Source organism: Neodiprion fabricii, chromosome 5 (assembly GCF_021155785.1).
Source record: "Neodiprion fabricii isolate iyNeoFabr1 chromosome 5, iyNeoFabr1.1, whole genome shotgun sequence".
In the NCBI taxonomy this organism is placed as follows: Eukaryota; Metazoa; Arthropoda; class Insecta; order Hymenoptera; family Diprionidae; genus Neodiprion; species Neodiprion fabricii.
Window position 1 is genome coordinate 26,951,250 of NC_060243.1, and position 13,174 is coordinate 26,964,423.

A 13,174-nucleotide genomic window follows, 5' to 3' on the forward strand; every position below is an offset into this window, starting at 1 on the left:
CTTAGTATATTGTATATGAGCGACAGGTTTTTTTTCTGGAACTCTGTACCAGCAAGTTTGATGGCTCGGTCAACTAGGTTAATGATGGTGCCTATTTTGTAGGACATTGGATGGTGAGAATTAAAATTCAGATATCTTTGTGATCAGGTTTTTTTGTGGAACCAATTTGTTTTGATATTATTATTGTTGTGTATCAGCAATACATCTAAGAAATTGATGGCGTTATTTTCTTCTGTTTCGATAGTAAATTGTAATCGTGGATGATATCGGTTAAAAGTATTAAGAGTGTGATCTATTTTTCCTTTAGGAACAGCAGTAAGACAACACAACAAATATTGTTTAACCTTAACTGGATACAAAAAAATTTTTTGTCCCCATTACACAGTCCTTTCTACATAAATTTTTTTCACAAAATATTTGCTGTTTTTCCGTATAATTGTTTATATTTGGCTCACCTTCACTCTGGATCATATTTGTTTCTCCCATCAGTCGTTATTCACCTGTTGACCCAATCGGTTCAACTAACAATAATTTTTGGTTAGACATGTGGAACATAGTCATAAAGAGCCTACCTCCACTTCTTGGACACTTGCAAATTAATTTTACTGCTAAAAAGACCTTCTTTAAAAACCTTTTAACACAATGACATACTGACTGTGAAGAAACATAGTTCTTTAATCTTTTTAATTAATGACTTCCAACTATTAACTCCTACGTGTAAAATAACTAGAAGATTGACATTGACTGCCGTCATTCAAAGAACATTGTCTCCACCAATTGTAAATTGTGAATTCGACTACATCTTAGTCCACTTACTTATAAAAAAAGGTAATAACACTTTGGGCCATTCTTTTTTCAATTAATCAAAAGGTTCTTACTAATCAATAATATATAATAGCTCTAAGAGTATTACATCTACAATATTTAAGTCTGATTACTTCTAGTACTATTATTTATTTTATAAAAAATTTTTTTGTTGTTCTTGACAGTTGAGAAAAATAAATCGTTCTGAGGAGGGCCCATATCCGGGTCGAAACGTTAACTAAAAATACGTTTACTTAGTTGACCGATCACCAGGATTCTATAATAGATTACATACGAGGTCGAGAATTCTTATTCATCAGTATGTATAATATACATATTACACACACACACACACACATATATGAATAAATAAATAAAAATTTACAACTCTAAATAGATTATGTATAGACCAGAAGTACGATTATCAATTTTTTTTTTTTTTCACATCGCCGCCCGAATGAAACACATGAAAATACATACATCGATGGCTGATTGTAAGCACAAAAACATTGTATCTCAAAATTTGGTTCTATACGATCGTATCTCTAATAACAATGTCATTCGAAATTTTTTCCGCTTTTTCGCTACTCAAGAAATATTGATACTGTTCAACACGGAAATGCGATTAGGATTTAACTTTTATTTCCCTCATCATGGCTCATTTGTGGAGCATAATTAATTACTACACTTGTTATCTAACACGCTCGATTATTTTCGTCAATTGCTCATTGATGATGATTAATTAATCGTTATTCTCAATTGCGCGATTCAAATATTTAATATCTTTTGGCACATGACTGAACTTAATCACGTTTTGTGAGAACCAGCAACAATAATTTTAATTTCAAATCGCATGCACGCAGCTGCGGGGCAGCCTTAGGAAATGTTACAATCTGAATTTTAACTCGATATACTTAAAATTGAAATCAAATCTAAAGTACAATAAAATTCTACGATGCAATGTTGTTCCGCTGAGCCATCGATATATGTATAATTCACTTATCGACAAGATATAAGCTTAAAAAATGTCATCTAATTTAGATAAAACCCATTATCACTGCACTAATACCATCGGTGACCTCGATGTGGTTTTCAAGGATAGGAACATGGCTGTTATTGAACAAAGAGGAATGTATAAACATCTCACCAGTTCATAACAATCGATGACAACTGCCGTTAACAACGGTGGGCATCGGTTTAAATTAACTTTATTGTATTTAATTCACAATGTCGCATCCCATTTCCTCAGATTTATAATACTTGGTATAAAATCACCGCTTCTGAGGTAACGGTGTGATTACTATAATTTTTTTTAATCATTCAAATCTTTTAGAATCAAACAAGAATATTTGACCTCCTTTAGTTGCATAAGCGACTCGATTTTTGTCCTCAAAAAACATTATATTATTACATTATTATATAAATTAATTTGTAGACCGATGAACAAAATTTATAAAAAGAAAATGAAAAATTGAAAGAAAAATAAAAAATTGCCATCAATCTTTCTTCATTTACGTTTCAGTTCAACATATTTCTTGTACTACGGGGATGCTTTACCTTTGAGAAACAGGATTCTCCGTAGGGTCAAATCTCCACCTGTGGACCATTGGCACAAGTGTATCACGACTGCCGGCACAGATCTGTTGAAATAAATGGAGAAATAATAAAGGAACTAAATTCTATCGAGTACTGAGCAATAAAATCACTCACCATGTGACAGCGTTCATTCTCTAGCCACTGAGTATCAAGGCTAGTAACAGATTTCTTGTACGTTTTGATTGTTTTATACCCGTTTCGAAGACTGTGAATAGTAACAGAGCAGCCAGTGTCCGCAGTGATGACGTACCGGCCATCTTGAGTCAAAGCTGCGCAAGTATATGTCACCGTTTCATCGGCAAGTTTGGCAAATTCGTTATATGTAGGATAGCCTGTGATTTCGTCAAGTTTCCAGGTGACGGAGAATAATTTTTTATCCAACAAACCAATCATAATATTGGCAACCCCCGGAACAGAGAGGAGTGATATCACTTTTACCATCTCAGAGGAGAGGGTACATTGTGTCACGTAATTGCCGTGCGTAGCGTCATACATAGTCAAAGCTCCTGTTCCTAGGTTTACGGTATGAAGTTTCGTACTGGATATCGTGAACAGAATGCAGTTTAACGTTGAATTTCTGAACTGCATAAAATGCAGCAACAGACTTGTTCCATTTGAATAAAAAAAAAAAAAAAAAATACACAGCATCATTCATTTCTAGTTTTTTCATCAAAACTAAAACAGAGAAAGAAAGGAAATAGTCTTACTATTTTCAATAATCTCTTCAACCTTAATCACAAATTACTTTTTACCACTGCCGATACGTATTTCGAACAGTCAGATTCAGTTTATTTCTTTTCTCCTAATTTTTTTTCATGAACAAATTACATTAGCCATTGATTTATGTATATAATACTGTATTACCTCATTGTATGGTGCAATGACACATCTATTACAGAATCTTGGTGATCGGTCAACTAATTAAACGTATTTTTAGTTAACGTTTCGACCCGGATATGGGCCCTCCTCAGAACGATTTATTTATTCAACTGTCAAGAACAACAAAAAAATTCTTTTTAAAATAATAATACTAGAAGTACAATCAGACAATAAATATTGTAGGTGTAATACTCTTAGGGCTATTATATATTATTGGTTAGTAAGAACAATTTACTTAATTGAAAAAGGAATGGCCCAAAGTGTTATTACCTTTTTTTATAAGTAAGTGGACTAAGATGTAGTCGAATTCACAATTTACAATTGGTGGAGACAATGTTCTTTGAATGACGGCAGTCAATGTCAATCTTCTAGTTATTTTACACGTAGGAGTTAATAGTTGGAAGTCATTAATTAAAAAGATTAAAGAACTATGTTTCTTCACAGTCAGTATGTCATTGTGTTAAAAGGTTTTTAAAGAAGGTCTTTTTAGCAGTAAAATTAATTTGCAAGTGTCCAAGAAGTGGAGGTAGGCTCTTTATGACTATGTTCCACATGTCTAACCAAAAATTATTGTTAGTTGAACCGATTGGGTCAACAGGTGAATAACGACTGATGGGAGAAACAAATATGATCCAGAGTGAAGGTGAGCCAAATATAAACAATTATACGGAAAAACAGCAAATATTTTGTGAAAAAAATTTATGTAGAAAGGACTGTGTAATGGGGACAAAAAATTTTTTTGTATCCAGTTAAGGTTAAACAATATTTGTTGTGTTGTCTTACTGCTGTTCCTAAAGGAAAAATAGATCACACTCTTAATACTTTTAACCGATATCATCCACGATTACAATTTACTATCGAAACAGAAGAAAATAACGCCATCAATTTCTTAGATGTATTGCTGATACACAACAATAATAATATCAAAACAAATTGGTTCCACAAAAAAACCTGATCACAAAGATATCTGAATTTTAATTCTCACCATCCAATGTCCTACAAAATAGGCACCATCATTAACCTAGTTGACCGAGCCATCAAACTTGCTGGTACAGAGTTCCAGAAAAAAAACCTGTCGCTCATATACAATATACTAAGATGGAATGATTATCCTCATGACCTATTACACCAACATATTAATAAGAGACGCACCTACATCAACAACTTACCTGACAATAATATTGACTCTGCTCCCGCAGTTAACCGTCTATTCGCCGAACATAATGTCAAGTTTGTTGGAAAAAATTCAAAAGATTTACAACTAGTTTTTGATACGGGAAAAGATAAGATCCCCATGGGCAAACGATCCAATGTTGTGTATAAAATACCTTGCAATGATTGCAACCAAGTTTATATGTATAGGTCAAACTGCCCGCCACCTTAACACCAGAATCAGGGAACATCAACGCAATGTACATGAGATTGAAGAACGGCACACGGCTCTAACGAAACATAGTATCGATAAACAACACACTTTTAATTACGACAATACAAACATCCTTTGTGAAGAACACAATTATTATAAAAGACTATTACTAGAAATGTGCAACATTGTAGGTCACACCAATTCCGTTAATCTTAGACAAGATGTTGAACATTTAAGTAATATTTACAAACCTCTAATCTCCGCCCACACAACAAATATTGTTTAACCTTAACTACATACAAAAAAAATTTTTTTGTCCCCATTACACAGTCCTTTCTACATAACTTTTCTCACAAAATATTTATTGTTTTTCTGTATAATTGTTTATAATAGGTTCACCTTCACTCTGGATTATATTTGTTTTCTCCCATCAGTCGTTATTCACCTGTTGACTCAATCGGTTCAACCAACAATAATTTTTCGTAAGACATGTGGAACTTAATTATAAAGAGCCTACCTCCACTTCTTTGACATTTGCGAAATAATTTTATTGCTAAAAAGACCTTCTTTAAAAACCATTTAACACAATGACATACTGACTGTGAAGAAACACAGTTCTTTAACCTTTTTAATTAATGACTTCCAACTATTAACTCCCACATGTAAAATAACTTGAAGATTGACATTGACTACCGTCACTCAAAAGAACACTGTCTCCACCAATTGTAATTGTGAATTCGACTACATCTTAGTCCACTTACTTAATTCAAAAAAAAGGTAAATAACACTTAGAGACATTCTTATTTCAATTAATCAAAAGGTTCTTACTAATCAATAATATATAATAGCTCTAAGAGTATTACATCTACAATATTTAAGTCTGATTACTTCTAGTACTATTATTTATTTTATAAAAAATCTTTTTGTTGTTCTTGACAGTTGAGAAAAATAAATCGTTCTGAGGAGGGCCCATATCCGGGTCGAAACCTTAACTAAAAATACGTTTACTTAGTTGACCGATCACCAGGATTCTATAATAGATTACATACGAGGTCGAGAATTCTTATTCGTCAGTATGTATAATATACATATTACACACACACACACACACACACACACACACACACACACACACACAAATAAATAAATATAAATTTATAACTATAAATAGGTTATGTATAGACCAGAAGTATGATTACCAATTTTTTTTTTTTCACATCTCCGCCCGAATGAAAAACATGAAAATACATACGTCGGTGGCTGATTGTAAGCACAAAAACATTGGATCTCAAAATTTGGTTCTACACGATCGTATCTCTAATAACAATGTCATTCGAAAATTTTTCCGAGTTTTCGCTACTGAAGAAATATTGATACTGCTCAACACGGAAATGCGATTAGGATTTAACTTTTATTTCCCTCATGATGGCTCATTTGTGGAGCATAATTAATTACTACACTTGTTATCTAACACGCTCGATTATTTTCGTCAATTGCTCATTGATGATGATTAATTAATCGTTATTCTCAATTGCGCGATTCAAATATTTAATATCTTTTGGCACATGACTGAACTTAATCACGTTTTGTAAGAACCAGCAACAATAATTTTAATTTCAAATCGCATGTACGCAGCTGCGGCGCAGCCTTAGGAAATGTTACAATCTGAATTTTAACTCGATATACTTGAAATTAAAATCAAATCTAAAGTACAACAAAATTCTACGATGCAATGTTGTTCCGCTGAGCCATCGATATATGTATAATTCACTCATCGACAAGATATAAGCTTAAAAAATGTCATCCAATTTAGATATAATCCATTATCACTGCACTAATACCATCGGTGACCTCGATGTGGTTTTCAAGGATAGGTAATTGGTAAGTTTTTATTTCCGTGACAAAAGACTTTTCTCATAAGTTAGCCAATCTTAGAATAATTGATTTTTTTTATTATGTTTTTCACTCACATATTTTAACCATTTTTTTTTTTAAACTAAAGCAACAACATACCCATGTAAATGTGTTTGAATTTGTTTAACCGAAAATGCTTTCGTCACGCCTAAATTTTATCTTTTTGGAAGAAAAATTGTATAAATTGAATTAATAAATATTCAAAGATTTACTTATAGGTATATCATGGTTCGATTTCGAATTTTCAAGTTGTATATGCAATTGTGTTAATTGCTCATACTTGTATAGGTATGTATATACACTTGCGGTACGTGTATTATTTACCTTGCAGGATATTGCGCTAGGCTACAATTGAATAGTTCAGTGTGTCGTATGCAACTATACGGACGATGATTTTTTGTTCCAATTTAAATAGTATATTAAATGTAATTGTTAAGCTATGATTATACACATGAAAGTATTAACGGAATTTCTGATGACGTTTTTAAAGAAAGAATTGTTTACAAAATAGAATGATATGGAATGTATAATGATAGGAAAAAACTGATTACCAATATACTATTAATAATGTTAATTTCTCGGTGTATTTGATGCGTTGCCCAAGAGATATAACTATAGTATTTAGCGTACGAATAACCATTCTATTCGTCAATACGATACATACAACCACGTCCACTCGCGAAATGTAAATTGGAACGTAATATCGTATTCTTTAAGAGTCCAAGTGTAATAGTGTAATAAAATCGAATTGTAGTTTAGAGAATTAGTGTAATGATATAGTTTTGTCTAGCCTTATATTTTTCATATTCAAATATTTTACGTACGTCCTTATTATACGAGTAATTTAAATGTCAAAGCGAAATAAACAATTTTCGAATGGTTTTTAAATAATTGAGAAGAAAATTTAACTATGTAAGTAGATTAATCGATTGTAACTTGTGGATAGTACGATAAAAAATGTTGAAATGAAATAACGTATCCCTGTTTGAAAGTAATTAATATGTTTGTTTCTTGCCCAGATAATTGAAATACTTTTACACGTATGCAATAACTGATGGTTAAGAAAATTTTTACATGTTTGTATTTAACATATTACAACGACTTACATAAAACGAACGTTGCGAATTTCGTGGATTTCTTTTTTTTTTCTCCTCTTATAAGTACTTTGTTATAAAAACCAAATGTTCTATTTGAAAAAATAAAACAGGACTAATTCTTTTGGAAAGATTTTCACAAGACGATTATTTCAAATGACACATCATCTAGATCTACCTACGATTGAGTATGTGCATCGTTCGAGAGCCTCGTGAGTAATTTGACGAACTTTTACGTAACAAAGAAGTAATGGTTGGATGTGCCTTCGACTATCTCTGTATCCGTGTTATTTACAGTCAACCATCGTATCTACAGAAGATTATTATTGCAGAGTGAAGCTTATTCGACCACGTATGATCGCAACAAAATATTCGCTTGCAGTACGTATTTATACAGCGCGTAGGAATAAACAATTTTTTCTTCAAGTTCATTCAGCGACTTTAGAGTTTAATTATCTTACTTGTGATAGAACTCGGAAACATTTGCATTATTTTCGCACGAAAACTTCATTATTTTCATATAACAAACACTTCCCGGTAAAATCTAGCTTAAAACGCAGTTCACTGGTAATCTGTAAGTTTCAATCTATTAATCTTGTTATCACTCGACGAATTGTTCATTATTGATCACAAGATATATTATGCATATAATTAGGTATGCCAAAGTAATCGGAGTCAAAAACTTGGGCACAAAATCTGTGGGATCGGTTGTCAAATTTCCGTTTATCATTTTTTGACGTACCAATTTGTTGTTACAATAATGAGATTACAAAGGCTATTCTGTGTCTTCCCAGTACGTACGTAAAAGAGTCGAATAGTTATTTAAAAAAAAAAAATGTCACATTTTCAAAAAGACTTATTTTGTATCATTGATGAATAAAAAGAAAAAGGTTCTGCGATTTCGCACTCAAATGACAAATGTTCCGATATTTGTAATCCAAGAAACCAACTCAGCGAATTCTTGGATGACCAGCGCAAAATTGCGTATATGCACTCGCCGTACGTACAATTCGTTTAATTTTAAACACCAAAGTGAAGTTATTGTTAGGCTTTTCGACCTTCAATCTTGACGATGAACGAACGTACGAACACTACCGACAAACGGCCAATACAGAGCACAATGGTACGGTTGTTAATATTTATCGTTAACTAATCAGGTCTTTAATCAGTGATCAATTGCTTGCATCGGGTGCTGGAAGTATATTACAAACCACGGTGAATTTCGCTGTCGATCTTGACCACGAGCCAACGATCACTCGTAACGTCGTTTCTCAACCTACTATTCGTTCGGTCTTTTATAATTTTCGGTGGCAGTGTCAGGAGCTGAATTGTTACCAGGATGGTAAATTGCGAAGGAAACGAAGACGAAGGAGACGCGACTCTGGGAGAAACGATCCTGAAGGATGTCAAAGTGTCGGATCGGAAAGGTGAGATCCAACCGGACGTCGATGTGTGCAGCATGCTGGCGCACGCTGGGGATTTTGGGAGGTACCAAATACTCCTGATGGTGCTCTTTAGTCTGGTGAACGTTCTCTCGGCTTTTCACTACTTCGCCCAGACATTTATCACGATACAACCCGCCGATTTACGGTGCGATTCGATAAACGGGGACAGTAATTTAACCGATATTCTCAACGTCACGCAGGGACTACAATTAGCAGATGTAGGTGGAACTTAGGTGACGTATAAACCGACTTGGGGTACCGAGTGGACAAATTCCTTTTCTTTTACTCGTAGGATTTGTAGGTTTTTTTTTTTGTTTGTTTTTTGTTTTTCGTTGCGAACAATTTGCGATTAATTGTCGGTGTGTCCGTGCACAGGTTCTGAAAATACGACCGAAGAACGGTGACAAATGCAAAGGGTATTACTTAGACATGACGGAAATCATCACCGAGGAAGAGACCGTAGAAAAATCTGTCTGGAAACTCGAGGAGTGCACGGCCTTTGACTACGACAGACATTTCGGATACGAAAGCATCGTCACCGAGGTGAGTTCAGCTACGGTTCTGGTACTAACATTAGTCACTGACATGGGGTCCAGTTGTGTAAGTAAAATGAAGAATGATTGAAAAAACGTTGGGGTATCAGATGCCCCATGTATGTATTGCTTATTGTTTTACTTTTATCGCTTGAAGAATTTCATCCAAATTCTTAATCGTTTTTTGCTATAACTGAGATTGGCGTCTGTTTCGGAATTGTTAAATTTTCTCTCAGAATTTTGTTCAAGTCGTAACTGTGCATAACGTAATGTTGTGTACGATAATAATGTTCCAAAATTGTCTCGAGGTCTGGGTAACCACGTGTGAGTAATATGGACGTTTCCATAGGTGTAAATGACTAGGGTTAAAAAACAAACGTTTAGAGGGAGAACGAAATTGGTAGAGCAGAAAATGAAGTAGAGAATATTCAGAGCTACACACTTCTCGAATATTCAAACCGTTCCAAATTAATATTGGACTTCGATGTACCAGCGAAATTAACGAATTATAAAGAACGATATCCTGTAGGTAATATTCCTGAAATTCCAGCCACACTAATTTCTCGTAGCTAGACTGGGTCTGCAAAGATGCTTGGAAAGCGGCGTTGGGTCAGTCGATGTACTTCGTTGGGGCTGTAGGTGGGACATTTATGATGGGCATTGCGGCGGACAAATGGGGCCGAGTGAAGGCCCTGATTGCCGCCTTCCTTTTTGCGATACTCGGCAATACGATGACCATATTATCAAGCGGCCTGGAGCTCTTTGCCGTTTCAAGGTTCATCGCTGGACTCGCAACCGACACGAATTTCGTTATGATGTATATAATCGGCAAGTAGCTTGAGGGTAGTAGCACCTTTTTTGAAAAGGTATCCTCCGTCATATAATTTCTCTCTGTTTCTATCGCCATTTGACATTCAGTCATGGAGTACATCAGGCCCAGCATGCGGACCTTTGGATTGAACATTTGCATCGGTGTGTTTTACTGTCTCGGATGTAGCGTCGTACCTTGGCTGGCGGTTGGCCTTGAAACGTGGAGAAAATTCTTGGTGAGTTCTTTCACCCGAACACGAGTGACTCGCCATATTTCGCCGCTTGATTCACCTTCATTTCCTATTCTATCGTTTCTTTGAAATATTATTCACAACGATGGAGATGAGCGTCTCGGTCCCGATGGTACTGGTTCCCTTTTACTACTTCATCCTGCCCGAAAGCGCCTCCTGGCTTCTGACCAAAGGACGAGCTGACAAAGCACTCGAGGGCTTTCTAAGGATCGCCAAAATTAATGGCAAGGTTATTCCTGACGAGGTCGTCGCACGGTTTCAAGCGGTCCACAAGGACGGGGGAAAACCACCTCAGACGAGCTTGTACGAGCTTTTTAAAACTCCGAACCTAAGACGAAAAATGTCCATTCTGGTGTTCAAAACGTGAGCAAGTCTTCCTTACCGTTTCCTTTTTTATCCGTCGTTACTGCTTTTCTCTTCCGCTAACATTGCGCTTACAGGATGACTTTGACACTTTGTTACGACGCCATATCACGAAACGTGAACATAAGTGGCACCTCACCGTTCGAGATATTTTCCCTCGGTTCTCTCACCGTGTTTCCAGCCTGTTTGGTAATCCTGACATTGCAGGACAAAATAGGGCGGAAGGGACTTTTCTTCATTGCTGTTTTGCTCTCGGCATTTCTAACGTCTAGCAGCGGTTTGATGCATGCGTTCCTGAAAGATGCAGGTAACCACCTAAAATATCTGCTTTCTAAAATTTAATCAGAAATATGCAAATACCGTACACTTTTACGAAAAAATTATCATCGCAACGAAAATTTACCTAAAAACTTATCAACCGTTTCTTCTTTATCTGCGTTAGAGATACTATCCACAGATCTGATGGTCCACATGAGTATTGGTCTATCAGTGACTGCTAGACTTTGCGTTGTTATTGCTTTCAACTCCGGGTCCCAATATGCTGCCGAATTAATACCTACAGTGATAAGAGGACGAGGAGTAGCCCTGATTCATGTTGTTGGATACGCCGCCAGCTTCCTTAGTCCACTTCTCTTATATCTGGTTCGTATATTAATAACGTCTATTTCTTTACTACCGATAAGACGGTCTAGGTATCGTCATCGTAATTATCAACATACGCATCGGATTCTCGCTTCAAAAGGCAACCCTGGTTGAAAATGATTTCTACGATTTACTACGAATTTTTAAAGAATTTGGGATATTTCGTACAATTTTGTACAAAAAATTCATTTCTTACAAAATTGTTAATTGTATGCATAGTTTTTTCTAGGAACTTGTAGATTTTCATGAAAATTAGTATTTTTTCAGTAAAAAATCTATAAGCTACTACAATTTTTAACGAAAATTAACAATTCTTTACGAAAAACCCTGCATATTTACAACTTTGTACGAAATAATACGCAATGTGCCAATTTCTAGAAAAATTCGTAGTGGTAGAAATTTTCACCCGAGAAGAGTCAAAGTAATATCTGCAACTGTATTTGCGGGAATGTATGTCGGGTCACCTGTGATTAGGCGCTTTTCCTGATGGCGCGCTTCGTCGTGTCGCGTTTCGATTGCGTTTGGTAAACACGCGCCATATACCTATGCGTGTATTCTTAGCTCGGATAATTTTGCATCACCATCGTTTAATTATAGCTTCGTTGTGCACGCGACAACGATGACGACAAGACATGCGCATCCCACCTATAATGTCAGTATTGCACAATCGGAAGTGTCAATTAGCGATACGTCGAACAGTTTTGGCAGCCAGTCAATGTCAAATGTCAATGGCAAATTATGCCAAGGCCGGCCTTGAACTCGACCTTGAGAAGCGAAATCGCATTTCCGCATGGATAAAGTTGCTAGGGATGTTCGATCTTCCGTAGAAAAACGATCTTTGGATTGATTCAAATCGATCTTTTGATATCATGTGAAAAGATCGATTCTCCGGAAGATCGAGTCAGAAACCGAACATCCCTAAAAGTTACAATATCTACGTCCACGTACGAAAAAATCGGAATTATAATATGGGATATAAAAATAGTATGAGCATCATTTCAAACTTCGTTTTCTCAAAAATTTTGTCAGTTATTAATAGTAAATTGTTTTCTTGTTATGTAAATCTCGCAGTCTAGGTTTTGGCAACCGCTGCCTGATCTTCTTCTCGGGCTGCTGTGTTTCATCTGTGCATCGCTCACTCTTTTATTGCCGGAAACCCTGGGACGAACACTTCCGGCAACATTAAACGACGGCGAGGTATTTGGCGAGGAGGATAGACCCTGCGATTTTGCTTGCTGCGGCGGTAGGACGAGTCGTCGTGGCCGAGATGAAAATCGGGACGAGCAATAAGTAGCAGCACCACATTGGATGCAGCGTAGCAAAACGTACCTGTATAAATAAAAATAATTCAAAATAATTCATCCTGATTGTTTCTTTTCTGAGACCGGATTAAGAGGAGAAAATACGTGTACAAAAAAAAAAAATAAAAAAACTAACATCCGCACAAAGTCAAATAAAACATCTTTGAAGTTGAATT

At 35.5% G+C, this 13,174-nt stretch overlaps 2 protein-coding genes and 1 long non-coding RNA gene across 13 annotated transcripts; 2 read left to right on the forward strand and 1 right to left on the reverse strand.

Annotated features, from left to right (window-relative positions):
- Window positions 1-1,066: 1,066 nt before the first annotated feature.
- LOC124183002 lies at window positions 1,067-1,937 on the forward strand. Its single transcript, XR_006870908.1, has 2 exons — window positions 1,067-1,123; window positions 1,846-1,937. It is a non-coding gene; the product is annotated as an uncharacterized LOC124183002 (long non-coding RNA).
- On the reverse strand, window positions 1,190-4,629 carry LOC124183000. Of its 7 annotated transcripts, none has more exons than XM_046570913.1 (5): window positions 3,550-4,629; window positions 3,265-3,389; window positions 2,515-2,938; window positions 2,362-2,444; window positions 1,190-2,192 (listed from the first exon to the last, which is right to left on the reverse strand). In XM_046570913.1, the coding sequence occupies exons 2-5, from the start codon at window positions 3,267-3,269 to the stop codon at window positions 2,117-2,119; spliced, it is 588 nt and encodes a 195-aa protein (XP_046426869.1). In that variant the 5' UTR covers window positions 3,270-3,389; window positions 3,550-4,629; the 3' UTR covers window positions 1,190-2,116. The 7 variants fall into 7 exon arrangements, 4 of the variants coding, with proteins under 4 accessions (XP_046426869.1, XP_046426868.1, XP_046426866.1 ...); XM_046570912.1 differs by having other exon boundaries at window positions 1,191-2,192; window positions 2,515-3,004; XM_046570911.1 differs by having other exon boundaries at window positions 1,192-1,914; window positions 2,515-3,075.
- A 3,284-nt stretch (window positions 4,630-7,913) lies between these two features.
- Window positions 7,914-13,135, forward strand: LOC124182995 (organic cation transporter protein-like). Of its 5 annotated transcripts, XM_046570897.1 has the most exons (10): window positions 8,046-8,227; window positions 8,596-8,652; window positions 8,968-9,316; window positions 9,474-9,641; window positions 10,201-10,459; window positions 10,550-10,677; window positions 10,784-11,055; window positions 11,133-11,362; window positions 11,498-11,697; window positions 12,769-13,135. In XM_046570897.1, the coding sequence occupies exons 3-10, from the start codon at window positions 8,993-8,995 to the stop codon at window positions 12,985-12,987; spliced, it is 1,800 nt and encodes a 599-aa protein (XP_046426853.1). In that variant the 5' UTR covers window positions 8,046-8,227; window positions 8,596-8,652; window positions 8,968-8,992; the 3' UTR covers window positions 12,988-13,135. The 5 variants fall into 5 exon arrangements, with proteins under 5 accessions (XP_046426850.1, XP_046426851.1, XP_046426853.1 ...); XM_046570894.1 differs by lacking the exons at window positions 8,046-8,227; window positions 8,596-8,652 and adding an exon at window positions 7,914-8,034; XM_046570895.1 differs by lacking the exons at window positions 8,046-8,227; window positions 8,596-8,652 and adding an exon at window positions 7,959-8,034 and having other exon boundaries at window positions 8,961-9,316.
- Window positions 13,136-13,174: the final 39 nt, after the last annotated feature.